Raw genomic sequence first — 18,603 nt, forward strand, 5'->3', positions numbered from 1 at the left:
TGATAACCTTCAGAACTCCATTCTCAGATTTATCGGAATAACCTGCTCTATCTAATTTGCCTAGAGAAATTAGATTGCGTTTGAGTTCTGAAACATACCTTACATTTGTAAGAATTTTTATCATTCCATCATGTATTGCAATTCGAACTGACCCAATTCCTTTTACATCACAAACACCATTATCACCAAGCAAAACTAATCCCCCATCATTTTCCTGAAGGTCAATCAAGAAATCTCGATTAGGAGTCATGTGAAACGTGTACCCTGAATCCATGATCCAAGCATTCTGAATGTCCCTGCTGGACACCATGAAGACCTCTGCTGAATCATACCCATCAGTAACATTTGCTGCACTAGAATCCCCTGCATGCTTGCTACTTGATGCTTTCTTGCTCTTATTCAAAGGGCAATTTTTCTTAAAGTGTTCTTCTTTATGACAAAGGAAACACTTTTTGATTTTGACTTGGATTTTGACTTTTTTCCTTTTCCGTTCTTTTTCTCACTTCTGCCTCTAGCCATGAGTAATTTTCCATCATTGCATTCCTTTTTAATCTCGAGGTTTCTCATTCTCAAGGCATCCAACACTATATCCATGGACAATGAATCCTGTCTATATTTAATAGCTGCCTTAACTTCTCGATACGATTCAGGCAATGAATTCAGAAGAATAACTGTTTGATTTTTATCCAATATCTTCTCACCGATGTTATTGAGATCAACTATAATCTTTTGGAATTCATCTAGGTTCTCTTCTAAGCCTTTACTAGAGTCCATCTTATATCCAAAGAATTTCTCTTTTAGATATAGTTTATTTGGCAAGGACTTAGTTAAATAAAGACTTTCTAATTTCTTTCATAACTCCGCTATAGTAGTGGTCTCATCTACTAGCCTAAGCACTCCATCTGACAGATATAGAATTATCGTCGAATAGGTCATCTCATCCATATCCCTTTTTTCAGCTTCTATAATTGTTGGTGGAAGGTCATTTTCGTCTAAGATTTTAGCTACCTTTTGTTGTACCAAAATAGCCCTAATCTTTTTTTCTCCATAACCCGAAATCGCTTTTCCCATCAATTTTAACAACTTCGAACCGTGTAGACATCGAAGCCATCTGTCAAATTAAACCCAACAAAAAATATCCTGAACAAAGAATATGCCAGCACACTACCACACACCCTCCTTGGATCGACTGGAGCTTTGATACCACTTGTGAGAGTTTTTGAACCTAACTTAGATGGCCAAACAGAACGCAAACAATCAGCAGAAGAAATCAAAAGCAGTAAAGAACAAACACCAAGATATATAATGCTTCGACCAGTTTGGTCTACATCCACTTTGAGAACCAGCTTGAATTAATTTTATTATGAGCAATAAGGAATTTACAATTACAGATAATCAACACATTTCCCATAGATCTCCAATTTACATGTTTCCTAGAGATAGTAACTTGTTTTACACATTGAGATCTTTTAATGTTAGGACTTATTTGGTACCAAAAAACTAGGAGTTGGCTTGATTATTATATATTTATCTATCTGAAGGTTGTATGGGATATGATTCTTGAGCTAGAAGATGATATTGGACACTCTCATTTAAGATCAACAATGCCAGCCCAATCAATCATTCTTAGTTTTACTTATGTCGCATAAAATCTGTCTAAATCGTATCTAGTCTATGAAAGGTTTATATTCTCAAATACAAATGCTTACTAGAATGTTCTTTTGTGATATTTCCTCTGTGAACTGTAATGGAGATTTTTATTTCAGTAGACGTATGCTTTTATGATTATATGGATCAGAATGTTGAAGAAAGTATTAATATTTTTGTTTACAAGTATCAATCGTACAAGCTCGATTTGCTTCATTTATCATCCATGTCCAAGTAATCCACGGTTTGTTTACATTTCAATAGTTTCTTGTAGTAATTGTGTTAATTTTAGAATATATGTGAATCTAAATTTTCTATCAATATCTAAATTTTCTATAAAGGTCTTGATTTATTTTTTCTTTTTATAGGGAGTTGGTAAATCTACAGTTTTAAGTAGCTTGATTGGACATTTTTTTTGGTAAGTTAGATTTCACATGTTCTGGTTTACGAATACAGTTTTGGTTTGAAGAAAACATAAGCTATATTACCTCCAGTTGGGATTATATGGGGAGGAACAACTAATCAAGGTCGACTAAAATTAAAAGTTGGTCAGCCACTAGAGAATTGGACCGATAAATTAATCTTAGACGACTTGTTGATCTCCTTGCGCTTGATCTTATTACTCAAATGATAGTTTTCAAGGTTTGATTGTCTTAATCAATCGGTAGAGCCATTTTAGATTTGTGATTGTTTTTTAAATTTTACAGTGGTTTTTAATAAAGTTGCATGTATTGATATTTTAGCGTGGCGATCTTGATGAAGTTTTGGTGTTTTTGCATCTCTTACATTATCAAATATATGTTTTTAATAAGCTCGTTGGATGTATTAAATATACATGTGTGCATCTTCAAATTGTTGATTTTTTTACTCTGCTGCGACTAAATATATAGGAAACTTTACAAAAACAACATCCGAGGAACTATTCCAGATGAGCTTGGAAACTTGAAGAGCCTCATCAATTTGGACCTGTATAACATGATCACTGCAAGAATTCCACTTTCTTTAGGAAAATTGAAATCTCTTGTGTTCTTGTGAGTTTCATTTACGTTATTCATCTTTGTTTAGCTTGGTTATGTTTGTTTAGAAGTTTTATTTTTTTGTAGCTTCAACTTGTATGGACCAACATTTTTTATATAATAATGGTATGATCATCGTCTTACCACAAGTCATTGCTCCATGTTTTAAAGAACAATCTCTTTCCACTCCTGCTTGGTAGTTGATGTTAGGATCGTGAAACCAATGGCTATCATCTTTTTGTTTCTTGATGGAAGTAAAATCTGAATGAATGCTTTCTCCTGTAACCCTTTCTTTTCACAATCTTTTGTCTGAACTTTTATTCTGTTTTGCAAACAGCTTAATGATAATCGATTAAATGGACCAATCTCAAGATAACTTAGTGGAATTACAAGTCTTAAAGTTGTGTAAGTCTTTGTATAATTTCACCGTTGTGTATTAGTTCATTTAGGTGATATACATCCCTAGTTGAAGTTTTGTGCCATATCATGTGATTGGTTTATGATGGATTGTGTCTCCTTTATTTCAGGGATGTCTCAAACAATGACTTGTTGAAACAATACCAACTAGTGGACCATTGAGCACATACCTTTAAACAAGTAGGTTTCTTAATTTTTTTAACTACTTATAGTTTAAAAAACACAATGAAAAATCATGATGAGCACTTATATTATTTACACTACTTTTAAATACATTATTTACTTTTCTTCTATTGTCATTCTCTCCCTTTATTCTTTGAATTGTAAATTTAGTTTAAAGTAATAATTTAATGTTGTTAGATGATGTATATATTTTCATAAAGTGACATGTGTTTATGATTGATTTAAAGAAGTCTCTAGCTTATCCCCTCAAAATTCTTAGATTATTGTCTGATGAGCTATAGAACATATCTTGTTCAAGCAAAGTCTTATCTATAGAAAAATCATATCATTATCCTACGATATTTAACATTGTGAAGTATGAATATTTCAAACTAGTAGTTTCCAAGTTTTCAACTTGTAGACTAAACAAAAATTATGGTTGGTTTAGACTATAGTGTCATTTTAGAGTTCAAAATTAGGAATTGGATCAAACTGATATAGTCCAAGATCTTTCTATATTATAGAGGTTTCAAACTTCTCCAAGATCTTATTTGTTTTACTTCTTTCCCTTTTCTTTCACTACTTAGGAAAATTGCTCGTTACTTTATTTTTTGGTTCCAATTTTTCTAATGCTCTTCCACAAAATCTAACATTCCATAGATTTTCAATGCAATTTGGATCAATAAAAGGAAAGAAATGAAAATGGAACTCCTAGAATTTGGTGAATCTGAAATGGATTTCAATCAATTTGAAATAAAGATCCAGTCCTTAGGACAAAAAACAGGCTTATTTCAACATAACCAAAGAGTGTGTTATTAGAAGTCTCATCTTTACAAGACTGGCTTCTAAACATGTCCCTAGAGCTTCCAGTGTAGAATGGTGGCCACATCCTTTACCTAACAAAGACGTGTTTGTTTATTGTAAACACTTGAATATATATATCTTAGTTTTGAATTATAATATGTGAATTTGTATGTGTAGTCGAAACTTAAATCATATGCTACTCAAGCAATCGATGTTACATTTGACATGAACAAGAATGAGATTTTCGTACGAGTATTTGGACCGGCGAAACACGGGCGTGTTCGTGGTTATGGAGTAGGTGTTACTCCTTCGGAGTTGTTTGGATCATCATCTGCTATAAAAGTCTATCAGTGTCTATCAACGTTTATCATCGATAGTTTTAAAATTTTGTTATATCTTGTAAATATTTTTAACAGTTTTATCATTTAAAATAATTTCCAAGAAAAAAAAATAAAAAAAAACAAAATATTGTTTTGGCTGAGACATAAACCCATGACCTGCTGAAAATAAAACCAAACACTATTCATCTTCTCACCATCAGAGAAAAAAAATTAAATATATACAAATATATATCAGTAACGAAATTGAATAAACTACTTGTTGTAGTTCTCAAATTTGACCCTCCTCTTAGAAATAGATCTTAAAATTTAGAAACAAAAAATAAGAACAAATATCAAACAAATCAATTTTTTGAAAAAAGAGAAACGAAAATAAGAAACAGAAAACGAAAACATTATCAAACAGACCTCTAACATACATCACATGTTTGCTTACTAACCTAACAAACAAACAAAAAAAAATGAGCATTATTGTGTGCATCCAGCAGGATGATGTGCATGTTTTCATTATTGCTTCTTTTGACTAAATGTATCACTGCTCAATAATTGGATATTTGGCCACAAGTAGCTTTTTTACCCATATTTTTTTTTTCTCATTTTTATATTTTTATTTTAGGTACTGTTCGATAATATTTTGATTTTTGGTTTTTAGACCAATTTTAAATTAAGTTTAACATACTTTCACTCTTCAGTTTTTTTTTTTTTTTTTTTTTTTTTTTTTTTTTTTACTTTGTTGTATGCTATTTAATATGGCCCAAATAATTTCAAGCCAAATTTTAAAAATTACAAATAAAAAAAAGTTGGTTTAGAGTCTGCTATAAATTAAAATAATATTTTTATAAAAGATAGAAAACAATCATAAAAAACTTGTGAGATAACAAATTTTCAAAAACAAAAAAAATGTGGAAAATTAAGTCTATTTCCTTTCTATTTGTTACATTGATTTGCATTTTTCTTAAGTTTGAATTATTAGCTAAATTCTAAAAACTAAAATAACTTTTGAAAAGCTACTTTTTTAATTTTCAAATTTTGATTCGGCTTTTGAACTATTTGTAAAAAGTTGATAATAAATAAGAAATTTGATTGGTAATTCTCTTTTGCTCATGGATATCATATGAAATTTGGAGGTGAAAGTAGTATCTATAGGCTTATTTTTAAAAAATAAAAATAAAAAATAAAATAGTTACTAAAGGGGACCTAAATATTATCAAAAGTGGTCTAATTTTTGAAAAAAAAAGTCCTTTTGTCATTTCATTATTTGTGCGTATCATCATTTATTCAATGAACCGATGGCAAGGCCTTCAAATACTTATCTCGATGTAATAATGTGAACCATGCAGTGAAACAGTATATGATATATGACACTCAAGTACGAAGAATATATGAATAAATTTATATTGCATTTAAACGAGATCGAAGATCCTAAAGATAAAACCAGGTTCGACGGAAATTAATACTTACTATCTATAACAACAAGATTCATTTTTTTCCACTGTACTCTAAAAATTAGAATGCATTGAATCTATTATCTGGCACTCCAAATGATCAAAAATAGAATCTCGCTTATATACAAATTATATATTATTTATGATGTTAGACCTAAGGTTTAGAGGGGTGTCATATATAAACCCTCTAATCCTATTGGCACCTTTATATATCTATATTATCTGATTTCCCTTCTAATAATAAAACTATTTTCTTCCGCTTTCTATTCGTGGACGTAGGTAATACATTATTAATGTACCGTGTAAATCTCTACCTCGTTCTTTTCTGTTCATATATATATATATTTTTTTGCTTGTCGATTTCCTTTCTATCATAACAAACTAGAATAAGCCAAACCATAAGGGCTAAAAAACCACGTTTGTTAACAGACAAAAATGTCTATTGTGAACAAGAAAAACGATAAGCTCACCAGGAGGAAAAACTTCGGTTTATGGAAGATCAAAATGCAATCCTAGCTAAAGCAATAGGGGTTGTGGACGTCGTTGTCTAAGAAATCGAAAAAGGTATGCACATATGACAAAGAGTAGAAGAGTCTTGAAGAGAAAGCTTCATCCATGATCATCCTATGAATGGCTAATCAGCTAGAGAAAGTCGGAAATTTGGATGTGATAGGGTCAACGACCCATAAACTATCTCCACAATGGTATTTTTGCTTTTGGTTTCACCCCAAAAGGCCTCATACCAATGGAGATAGTCATTTTCACTTATATACCCATGATCCTCCTCTTATCTAACCAATGTGGGACTTTGATCGCATTCCCAACAGGATGAAAGTAAGAGACAGAAATTCTGGTAAAAAAAAAATCGAACAATAAATTTTTGAAGTCCAAGGGTCTTAAAGCTGATGATATCTATAATTATGGTTCACTTTTTTTGCTTGTCGATTTCGTTTCTACCATGCGCTAGCTATAACTATAAAAACTTCAAAGTTAAGCGTCCGTGTTCTTGACTTCAAAGAATCTTTATATGAGTAATCTCCCCCAAATTTTTTCTAAAAAGCATTTGAGTAAAAACAAAACATGCTGAAAAAACAATTCATGTTAGTTGGAATGATGTACCATATCTGAGCTTTAAAGAAATGATTAAAGCAAACGTGTATTAGTAGTACATACATTATTCCCTCTTTAATATATATACTCGAATTGAATACACTTTGAAGACATAGGTATAGAGAGTTATAACATCAAATGGAAGTTAAGCACAAAGAGTGTTCATCAAAGACGGAAGAAGATGGGCAAGCCATCGTCCAAATGTGGAGATACATATTCAGATTCACTGAAATGGCAGCAATAAAATGTGTAATAGACCTCAAAATTGCTGACATTATAGAAAGTTATGGAAGCCCAATGACATTGTCACACTTATCCTCTGCTTTAAATTGCTCTTCTTCAATCCTTCACCGCATCTTGAGATTCCTCATTCATCGTGGAATTTTCAAAGAAGAAACCATTGGTGAAAACCAGACAGCTTATTCACAAACACCTTTGTCTCGTTTGCTAGCCACCAATGTTGAGAGCACCATGGCTCCTTTGCTTTTACTGGAAACAAGTCCAGTGATGCTTGCAGCATGGCCTAACTTGAGTGCTCACTTAAAGAACAGTGAGACTTTTCCATTTGAGATTGCTCATGGAAAGGATTTGTGGAGCTATGCTGAAGCAAATCCTGAACATAATGTGTTGTTCAATGAGGCCATGGCTTGTTATGCTAAGGTGATTGCTTCTGCTATACTTGAAGGGTGTGGGGATATTTTTGATGGAGTTGGATGTTTGGTGGATGTTGGAGGAGGAAATGGAAGTACTTTGAGCATTTTGGTGAATGCTTGTCCATGGATGAAAGGTATTAACTTTGATCTTCCTCATGTTGTGTGTGCTTCCCCACAATATGAGAATGTGCAGCATGTTGCTGGTAACATGTTTGATTTTGTCCCAAAAGCTGATGTTGCTTTCCTCAAGGTTGGTATATTTATGTATATGTGTGTGTTATTTGTGTTTTGTTTGTTGAGGGTAAGGCTTTGTTGGGAATAGTTTTAAAATGGTTAAACTCATTTTGATATTTCCAAATCAATTATTCGATGTTTGATATTACAATTGTTAGAACATAATCTTTAGATCGCTAAAATTGATTTGGTATATGATTTTTTAAATCATGTTTTTGGAGTGATTTTGAATGTGACAAAAAAAATTTATTTTTTAATCTATGAGAGTTGGAACTTTGATCCACTATTTCGAAGCTTTTTGTTCTCGTCCCATTGTTTGAACTCAAAGACAAAAAAAAATTAGTACTAAGCTCACCCAAAGATTCAAGACTTGGGACCTCTAAGCTGGTATGATTGAGAGACTCCAAGCTGTTGCCAACAAGACAACCTCTTGAGGTCAAAAAGTGAATTTTCACCATTTCAAATCAATGTAGTATCTCTTTTTCTCCGATTAATATTGATTTTTACTCATTTACTTGGATTTTGTACAAAATTTTAAAACTACAAGTGGGGTAGTGTCAAGACATCAGTTGGTAGTTTTTTGTTTTAAGTTTTTACAAATTAATTAAGCCTATAAACATTCCTTGCACTTCTAAATTTCTTGTTTTATCATCTACTTACCAAAAAAAAAATCAAAAATCAAATCAAGTTTTGGAAACTAAAAAATATATACTTTTCCAAAACTTATTTTTGTTTTTGAAATTTGACTAAGAATTCAATTCCTCTAATCTAAAGAAAGGTACAAACCGTGATTTAAAAGAAAAATTAAATTATTAATTATCAAACGAGACTTCAATATTTAAAATTTTTTTGAATTTTTGAGATTCAAATTGAGTGGATTCTACATGATTGGAATGACGAAGAATGTATTAAAATTTTGAAGAGATGTAAGGAAGCGATTCCAAAAAGTGGAGGGAAGGTGATAATTGTAGAAGCAATAATTGAAGAAAAGAGTGAAAACAAGAAGGTATCAGATGTGGGATTGATGTTTGACCTAGTGATGATGGCTCATACAAATAAAGGGAAGGAAAGAACAATTGAAGAATGGGCATTTGTTATCAATGCAGCTGGCTTCACTCGATACACCATTACACCCATTCAACCTATCCAATCACTTATTCAATGTTTCCCTTAAAACAGAAACAAACAACTTCTTCTTCTTGGATCACATATGCATTGATTATTGCATCCACTATTGTCTTTAATCTATTTCTACTACTTTGTCTCAATGTTTTTTTTTAATTGATTATGCCCTATGACCATTCCATACTTTTATTTGCCTAAGGCTTAATCTTCTAGCCAGTCCTTGGCCAGAAATTGTTTGATTTGTTTATCCAATTTTACTGAATGAAAAAATAAATAAATTAGATTAGAACCTTAATGCATGGCCATGGTAGTATTGCCATGATTAAGACTCCTTTGGAGGTTGTTTACAGAAAAATTTCTTAATGTGATGCTTGTTTTTAAAAACTAGACACAAGAATGTTGATTTTACAATTTTGCAGGAGAATTTATTTGTGCTTGAAAAGAGAGTATTATCTTTATCTTTGGACTGCTTTGGAAGTTTCTATGCATGATCGACCTTAATCAATTGAAACTAGTCCAATAAGTGAAGTCAAATACCTATATAATTATTTTATTCTCCTAAATTTTCTTACTATTTTACATTGTTTTAGTTTTTACCATCACGCATTTCTTTATTTCAATGTAAAATTAAGTGTTGGTATCTTCTACGTAATTAGGCGAATTAGAAAACTAGTCCTAAAGATGTTGCACAGCTTAATACTGATTATTTCAAAGCGAAGACTTAGGTAACTCGACCTTAATCTTAAGTTAACTCTTGTTTATTAGGAATTATCCTTAGATTTGCATGAGTGAAGGTTGACTCAACAACGCGGGCTTAATAAGCCTCCGATTTTAGGGGTGAGACTAGGTATATAGCTAAGGACATAGGGTGCAAAATGAAATTGGCTCCTACATGCTTTTAGGGATAGTAGAGAGGTCGTTCTCTTAAGTACTAACTTCGGGTCTTGAATAAGGGGCCCAGCCTCTCATTGGCCTGTGAGGGATTCGGTTTGGTGATTGGATCACAAACCAATTGTTCATTAGAGGATCAGTGGGACTTAAGAAATAACATGTAATCTTGGGATAAAACAGTGTTTGACCCAGTCGTTATTACTATAACCTGTGAAAGGTCAACTTACTAATTATGGTTAAATCAAGTGGACAAAAATATATATATATGGTGGGGGGAGTGCAACTACTAGGTTTTAGTGGAGTTACCTGGTAGACCTTAGAATAGCGTGATGAGAGAATTTGAAACATTGAAAATTGAATTAAAAGAATTAGTAATTATATATGATATAATTACACATTTAATTATTGAATTAAACAAAATTGGAGAACTGGATAATATTTAAATAGGATTTAAATATTAATTACATGAATAGAGATTAATGTTTGAGGAATTAGTGTTTAAATAATTTAGTATTTGATATTATACTATTTTAATTAATTAAATTGTTTAATTAAAATTAATTATTTTGATTTAAATTCAAAATTGGATTTATGAATTTTAAATATAAAATTGCATGCTTTTCAAATTTTAAATAATGATTTTTTCGAAAATCATTTTAAATTTGAAAAATCAAGTTAACGGGAAATTCCCACATGACCACCTTGATTTCACTAATAGTATGTTGAGTTGGTGTCAATATTTGATATAATATGGATTGCATGTTGTTTTAATAAAAAGAAAAGGAGAAATTGATTGAAGAGGATGATGCATTTTCAGAGTTCTCTCTCAGGTCCTTCCCACCAAGCTCAAATCCTCAAAAAATTCCCTCAAATTGACTCTCATTTTGCATCTCACAATCCAATTTAAGGGCCTAAAGAATATTAGGAAAGACCAAGTAGTGGTCTAGAAGGAATTACTGTGAAGATTGAAGCGAAATTCGAGGATTGAAGGAGTTCTTCAAAGGTATATTATCAACCCTATTTTAAATTTATAAACATGCTGGTTTAGTTGCTAAGGTTGATGAATTAGAGTGCTTAATGATTCTTATTACTTTTGCAAATTACATGCTAACTCCAACATTGTAGCATTTTTTCAAAGCTATCGTTGGTCTTTTTTTCTCTGTAGTGTAAGGGGAGCATTTGGTTTGTCGCCTTCACAAATCAATATATGGCCTCAAGCTGACCTCAAGCATGCTTCAAGATAATGGTTTGATAACTTCTCTCATTCATTGTTAGCCATTGGGTTCACTCAGCCTATGGCTGATTACTCTCTCTTTGTGAAAGGAACTAGTGAAAACTTTGTTGCCCTCTTATTATAAGTAGATGACATAGTACTTGCAAGTGTCTCTTCATCCATTATCAATTATTTAAAATAGCAACTGCACATTTCTTTTAAACTAAAAGATTTCTGTTCTCTTTGTTATTTCTTGGGCCTGGAGCTTGCTAGATTTTCGAAAGAGATTTTTCTCTCTCAACGAAATTATACCTTAAATTTTCTTAAAGAAAGAGGTTATCTAGCATCAAAACCTGCATCATTGCCTATGGACCCAAATCTGAAATTGTCTGCTTTGGATGGTGAGTTTCTCACAAACCCATTTGTCTATAGGTGCTTAATTGGGAGATTACTGTATCTTACAGTCTCAAGGCCTGACATACATTTTCTGTTCATACATTGAGCCAATTTGTTGTTCAACCTCGCAAAGCTCATGTTGCTCTTGCTCACAGTTTGCTTCGATATTGAAGAGTTTTCCTGACAGAGGACTTTTTCTTCAGGCTTCATCTTCTTTCCAGTTGCGTGCATTTGCTGATGCTGATAGAGCATCGTGTGTTGATTCACAAAAGTTTACCACTGGCTTTTGAATTTTTCTTGGTGAGACCTTAGTGTCTTGGAAAGCGAAGAAGCATACCACGATTTCACATTCTTCAGCTGAACTAGAGTATTGGGCACTTGCTATTCCAGCTATTGAACTTGTTTGGATATCTTAGTTGCTGATTGATTTTCAAATTACTGTTGAGCTTCCTTCGCTGATCTTTTGTGATAATAAGGTTGTTGTGCATATTGCTAGAAATCCTATGTTTCATGAAAGAACGAAGCATATTGAATTGGATTGTCATTTTCTTCGTGACAAGGTTGTTTGTGGGGATATCAAACTCATGCCTATTCTTTCTCAATTGCAACTTGCTAATATTTTTACCAAGTCGTTGCCTAGCTCTTCTTTTCTTCCTTTTTTATCTAAGATTTGTGTTATCAATATTTTTAGTCCATCTCGAAGAAGAATATTAGAGTGAGTGAGTTTTATATTTGCTGAGTTTATTATACTCTATTAACTGATAATTGTCACTCATTTGTATTTATGTGCTTATTTATAGCACTTGTCTTCATTGAATAATAATGAAGCAAGTTTTATTTACATCTTGCATAATAGCATATTTCAAAATATGTTGTTCAAGTTTTGCCTATAATAAAATCGATAATCATATGCAGTAATACTTCTATTAATTTAATTTTTTTTAAAAGTTCATGGTAGATTGTAAACATAAAATTAGAAGTTCAATATTGAATAAACATGAATCTTATTCAGATATTAAACTTGTAATTATAGTGATTTTTCTCTCTCCCTCCCCTTTTCTATATATGGACGTGAAAGAACAAAAAAGGTATATCATCCAAATAGAAAGAAGATACAATCCAAAATGGACTTTGCTTCCAAAGAATCCATACCAAACAAGGAAGAAGAAGAAGAAGAGGTTCGTGTTCAAATTTGGAAATACATATTCGGTTTCGTGGAAATGGCAATTGTAAAATGTGCCATAGAACTCAAAATTGTTGATACAATTGAAAGTCATGGAAGCTCCATGACACTCTCCCAATTATCTTCAGCTTTGAACTATTCTTTCTCACTCCTATACCGAATCTGGAGATTCTTAGTCCCTCGTGGAATTTTCAAACAAGAAATCACTCAAGAAAATCTCACTAGCTATGCTCAAACACCTTTGTCTAGGCTGCTTGCAAGTAGCAGCAAGAACAGCATGGCTCCATTTCTTCTATTGGAAAGCAACCCAGTGATGTTGGCACCATGGCATGGCCTCAGTGCTCGCATTAAAGGCACCGGAGAAACCCCATTTGAGGCTGCTCATGGGAAAGATGTATGGAGCTTTGCAGCAGCTGATCCAATACACAACATAGTAATAAATGATGCTATGTCATGTACTGCAAGAGTTCTTACTGTGCCTGCAATACTTGAAGATTGTCCAGAGATTTTTGAAGGAGATGGAAGTTTAGTTGATGTGGGAGGGGGAAATGGAACTTGCTTGAGCATGATAGTCAAAGCTTGTCCTTGGATTAAAGGCATTAACTTTGATCTTCCAGAATGTCATTTCTGTGAATCTGTTGGTTGGAATATGTTGGATTCCATTCCTAAGGCTAACGCAGCTTGTTAAATTTAATTTAGTCTGTTACAGTTGTATCTGTTTGGTCATTGAACTTTCAGAAGTATCTTATACACTAAATTGTTATAAATTTTCAAAATACATGGACTAAATTGTTTTTAAATAGAGTTCAAGAACTAAATACAAAAGAAGAAGATTTTTTTTAACCTAAAACGTGATAGAACTAGTACGTATGTGAAGTTTAGATTCACCTTCCACTGCATCTTTATATATGCTGAAATCTTTTGGATAAAAGAAGAATTATATTAACTTTTGTGATATTGTTTTATAGAGTGGGTTCTACATGACTGGGACGATGAAACATGTATCAAAATTTTGAAGAATTGTAGAGATGCAATTCAAGAAAAGACAGGAAAAATAATAATTGTAGAAGCAATTATTGAAAAAAAAGAAGAAAATAATCTATTGGATGTTGGAATAATGCTAGACATGGTAACGATGGCTCATACAAAAAATGGAGAACAAACTGTTAAGGAATGTCGTTATGTTCTTCACCAAGCTGGATTTACCCAACACACCATTACACCCATTCGAGCTGTCCAATCTGTTATAAAAGGTTTCCTTTAATATATCTATGTCCACCAAAAAATAAAAAAATAAAAAAATAAATAAAAGTTTGAATTTCATTTGTAGTATTTTTAAGGGTTGTTTGGATCATTAAAATGAAATGAAGATTATTGAGAATCGAATTACAATAAAGTTTATTGTCTGGAATCTGAATTATTGAAAATCTGATTACAATATTTGGACTACAGGGTTTGATTGGGTTGGATTTGACTATTTTTGTATATCAAGTTTATACATCATATTGCATAAGTTTGTGATTTATATGAATCAAAATTTCATGTACTTTATTTGACGTCCCGATTTTTCAGAAATAGTTATATAACTATTTTCCTTTGAGAAATAGATATGTGATGTCCCAATTTTATGTTTGTTAGTTTGGATTTACTCTTATTGCTTATTTTGGAATAAGTTGTACATTGGATATGTAATTAAATTATGATTTAACTTTGGCTTTTAGATGGATGTTTGAAATCTATTATAGATAAGTTATATTTAAAGTAGATTATTAAGATATTTTAATATTTCAAATTTTTATTAGAGATTTTAATTTAAATCTCAAGTTAATAATTTTGAGAATTTAATGCATTTTTTAATTTTTGAAACTACAATTGAGTTATTAGAGAAGATAATTATTATATTTAGATTTTTTTAGTTTATAAAACATTTGAAGAAAATATTGGGATATTTGAAATAGAGGTGTATATGAGTTGGGTTGAAGGTAATTTTTTGGACCAACCCGATTGGCAACCCAAATAATCCAAATAAAGTTTCCAATTCAACCCTTAAAATTCGGATTGGGTTGGGTTGTCGGGTTATAACTTATTTTTTTATTTTTAATAAAAATTATGTAAATTTATATATAACACACGACTAATAACTAAAATCTCATAAGATTAAGATGCCAAATACCAAATATGTAGGATATTTATGGTAAACTTTAAACAAAACAATATCATAACAATTTTAAAAGAAAAATATTAAAAATTAAAAATTAAAAAAATTAATCAATACAAAGAAATTCAAACTTTAAACAAAGAGGAATATATATATATATAATTCGGGTTGGGTTGGATCAACCCAAATTTTTTTTAGCCAACCTACAACCCAACCCAACCCAAGAAAAAAATTAACCCAACCCAGTCCTTACATTTTGGGTTGGGTAGTCCAGGTTATTCGGGTTGTCGGGTTATTTGAACACCCTTAATTTAAAATTTAAGAAGGGAAAGAGAAGTTTAACTTGAGTAAAAAGTTAAAATTAGGTTAAATAAAGAGCCTATTTGACTTGACTTAAAAAAAAATGTTTTTCAAAAATTCATTTTCATTTAAATACATTTAATAAAAACCATTTAAATTAAAAACACTAATGTCTAACAACCTTTTCTTAAAAGTATTTTATATGTAAATCTAGTTGGTATGTATAACACATGGCTTGATTTTTTAAAATATTAGTAAAAGAATAGATGACAAAATAAAAAATTTAGGGACAAAATAGTGTATTAGAACATAGAAAATCAAATTTTTACTAGCCTGAGGTGTTTGCTAACTTTTTATATATTTTATAAAATTAAATATTAATCTTCCTTTTGCAAAAGTCCTAAAGCAAATGCCTTCACTACACTGAAATCACAGAGGATTGGGTCTCCTAAAAGAGTAAACGTCAAAATGTGGAGACAGTGTATCTCACTGGGGCATGCAACACCAAGTACCCCACAATTAGTTGAAAGATTCAGAGATTTTGTCTATTCCTTTTCACTTTTTGGTAGTCAGTTTATTAAGCACCTGAGAACACTTTAGCACATCACCTTAGAATCCTTTAGCACATCAAAGGTTCCTCCTTTAACACATATGTTAAATGTTTGAGTTTATTTACTTTATTTACAGTCATTTTTCTCTCTCCCTCCCCCTTTCTATATATGGATGTGAAAGAACAAAAAGATATATCATCCAAATAGAGAAAATATACAATCCCAAATGGACGTTACTTCCAAAGAATCCATACCAACGAAGGAGGAAGAAGAAGAAGAAGAAGAACAACAAGCTCGTGTTCAAATCTGGAAATACATATTTGGTTTTGTGGAAATGGCAATTGTAAAATGTGTCATAGAACTCAAAATTGCTGATACAATCGAAAGCCATGGAAGCTCCATGACACTCTCCCAATTATCTTCAGCTTTGAACTGTTCTTCCTCACTCCTATACCGAATCTTGAGATTCTTAGTCCCTCGTGGAATTTTCAAACAAGAAATCACTCAAGAAAATCTCACTAGCTATGCTCAAACACCTTTGTCTAGGCTGCTTGCAAGTAGCAGCAAGAACAGCATGGCTCCATTTCTTCTATTGGAAAGCAACCCAGTGATGTTGGCACCATGGCATGGTCTCAGTGCTCGCATTAAAGGCACTGGAGAAACCCCATTTGAGGCTGCTCATGGCAAAGATGTATGGAGCTTTGCAGCAGCTGATCCAATACACAACATAGTAATCAATGATGCTATGTCATGTACTGCAAGAGTTCTTACTGTGCCTGCAATACTTGAAGATTGTCCAGAGATTTTTGAAGGAATTGGAAGTCTAGTTGATGTGGGGGGAGGAAATGGAACTTGCTTGAGCATGATAGTCAAAGCTTGCCCTTGGATTAAAGGCATCAACTTTGATCTTCCACATGTCATTTCTTCTTCACAAGAATACGTTGGTGTACAACATGTTGGTGGGAATATGTTTGATTCCATTCCTAAGGCTGATGCTGCTTTCTTCATGGTTGGTATTCACACACAAATAAATAAATAAATATATATATGCACACACGTATACATACACATATATATTATATAGGTTAAATTATAAGTATAAATTTTAAAAACTATCTAACATATCTTTAACTTTCAATTGTGTCTATAGATTCTTAAATTTTAAAAAATGTTTAATAAAATTCTAGAACTCTTAGTTTTATGGGTATGTGGTATCTAAATTTAATGTGTCTAATAATATAGGTCCTCACACTTTTAAATCTTTGCCTAATAGGTCTATAAATTTTTAATTTTAGGTCTAATAGATCTTTGACCTATATTTGGCGTTCAATAAAATTTACAGACCTACTAAACAATAAATAAAGATTAAATTTCAAGGATCTATTGGTCATTTTAATGTTTAGTGGCATTTTTAGACAAAATTGAAAAATAATTATTAGATATAGCCTAGGCTATCCCTATTCCCATACAACCCCTCTAATAATAATAATATAACTTTTTTTAAAAAAAAAAGCCAAAACATTTTGTCATAATGGTAATTTTTAATTAAATAATTGGAGGGGCAGCATAAAGATAAGTACAGTTCAACGAACACCCAATTGATTTTTAAAATAAAAATTTAGAGATCTAGTAGATACTTTTTAAAAATTCATATGAACTATATATTATTAGATGCAAATCTAAATTTATGAACTAAACCTTTAATTTAACCTAAAATATTTTAGAAGATGAAGTTTAGATTAACTTCCCATTGCATGCATTCTAATATGTGCTGAAATTTATAGATGAAAACTAATATTAATTTTGTGATGTTATTTTATACAGTGGGTCCTACACGATTGGGACGATGAGACGTGCATCAGAATTTTGAAGAATTGTAGAGATGCAATTCCAGAAAAGACAGGAAAAGTAATAATTGTAGAAGCAGTTATTGAAGAAAAAGAAGAAAATAATCTATTGGATGTTGGATTAATGCTAGACATGGTGATGATGGCTCATACCAAAAATGGAAAAGAAAGAACAGCTAAGGAATGGGGTTATGTTCTTCACCAAGCTGGATTTACCCAACACACCATTACACCCATTCGAGCTGTTCAATCTGTTATTCAAGGTTTCCTTTAATATATTGTTCACCAAAAAAAAAAAAAAAAAGTTTTAATTTCATTTGCTGTATGAAGTTTGTATTTTTAAGGGTGGTTTGGATCATTAAAATGAATTTAGGATTACTGATAATCGAATTACAATAAAGTCTGTTGTTTGGAATCTGGATTATTGGAAATCTGATTACAATATTTGGACAGCAGGGTTTGATTGGGTTGGATTTAACTGTTTTTGTGTATCAGGTTTGTACGTCATATTGTATAAGTTTGTGATATTATATGAATCATAATTTCATGAACTTTATTTGACATCCGACTTTTCAAAAATAGTTATATAACTATTTTTCTTTGAGAAATAGTTATATGATGTCCCAATTTTATGTGTAGTCTTGACTTTTCAGAATAAGTATAAGAGGAAATCCAAACTAAGTAAAAAGAGGAAATTCAAGTTTATTTTTTACTTTTGGATTTCCTCTTATTGCTTATTTAGGAATAAGTTGTAGGTTGGATATATAATTACATTATGACTTAATTTTCGCGTTGAGATGGATGTTTGAAATCTACTGCAGATAAGTTATATTTAAAGTAGATTATTAAGATATTTTAGTATTCCAATTTTTTATTAGAGATTTTAATTTAAGTCTCGAATTATAATTTTGAAAATTTAACGTATTATTTAATTTTTAAAGCCAAAATTGAGTTATTGGGGAACATAATTATTTTATTTTTTTTTGGTTTATAAAATATTTGAAGAAGATACAGGGATATTTGAAATTTAAGAAAGAAAACAAAAGTTTAACTTAAGTCAAAGTTAAAAATAGACTAAATTAAGAGTCTATTTAACTTGACTTAGAAAAAAAA

At 31.3% G+C, this 18,603-nt stretch overlaps 2 protein-coding genes and 1 pseudogene across 4 annotated transcripts; all 3 read left to right on the forward strand.

Moving 5' to 3' along the window:
* The first annotated feature begins 6,986 nt into the window (after positions 1–6,986).
* LOC120077513 (acetylserotonin O-methyltransferase-like) lies at positions 6,987–12,002 on the forward strand. 3 transcript variants are annotated; one of them, XR_005481763.2, is made up of 3 exons: positions 6,987–7,842; positions 10,673–10,845; positions 11,008–12,002. XR_005481763.2 is itself a non-coding variant. In XM_039031426.2 (2 exons), the coding sequence occupies exons 1-2, from the start codon at positions 7,078–7,080 to the stop codon at positions 8,998–9,000; spliced, it is 1,065 nt and encodes a 354-aa protein (XP_038887354.2). In that variant the 5' UTR covers positions 6,989–7,077; the 3' UTR covers positions 9,001–9,134. The 3 variants fall into 3 exon arrangements, 2 of the variants coding, with proteins under 2 accessions (XP_038887354.2, XP_038887355.2); XM_039031426.2 differs by lacking the exons at positions 10,673–10,845; positions 11,008–12,002 and adding an exon at positions 8,701–9,134 and having other exon boundaries at positions 6,989–7,842; XM_039031427.2 differs by lacking the exons at positions 10,673–10,845; positions 11,008–12,002 and adding an exon at positions 8,749–9,134 and having other exon boundaries at positions 6,990–7,842.
* A 141-nt stretch (positions 12,003–12,143) lies between these two features.
* LOC120077517 (acetylserotonin O-methyltransferase-like) lies at positions 12,144–13,898 on the forward strand (annotated as a pseudogene).
* A 1,855-nt stretch (positions 13,899–15,753) lies between these two features.
* On the forward strand, positions 15,754–18,051 carry LOC120077512 (acetylserotonin O-methyltransferase-like). Its single transcript, XM_090313718.1, has 2 exons — positions 15,754–16,652; positions 17,468–18,051. Exons 1-2 carry the CDS (start codon positions 15,870–15,872, stop codon positions 17,762–17,764), a joined length of 1,080 nt encoding a protein of 359 aa, XP_090169844.1. The 5' UTR covers positions 15,754–15,869; the 3' UTR covers positions 17,765–18,051.
* Positions 18,052–18,603: the final 552 nt, after the last annotated feature.

This window comes from Benincasa hispida, chromosome 5 (assembly GCF_027475165.1).
Source record: "Benincasa hispida cultivar pf3 chromosome 5, pf3_genome.v1.1, whole genome shotgun sequence".
NCBI classification, from domain to species: Eukaryota; Viridiplantae; Streptophyta; class Magnoliopsida; order Cucurbitales; family Cucurbitaceae; genus Benincasa; species Benincasa hispida.

Coding starts and splice junctions, on each gene's coding strand:
- LOC120077513 (XM_039031426.2), top strand. CDS start 7,078: ATGGAAGTTAAGCACAAAGAGTGTTCATCAAAGACGGAAGAAGATGGG. Junction 7,843..8,700: donor CTGATGTTGCTTTCCTCAAG/GTTGGTATATTT, acceptor ATTCAAATTGAG/TGGATTCTACATGATTGGAA.
- LOC120077512 (XM_090313718.1), top strand. CDS start 15,870: ATGGACGTTACTTCCAAAGAATCCATACCAACGAAGGAGGAAGAAGAA. Junction 16,653..17,467: donor CTGATGCTGCTTTCTTCATG/GTTGGTATTCAC, acceptor TATTTTATACAG/TGGGTCCTACACGATTGGGA.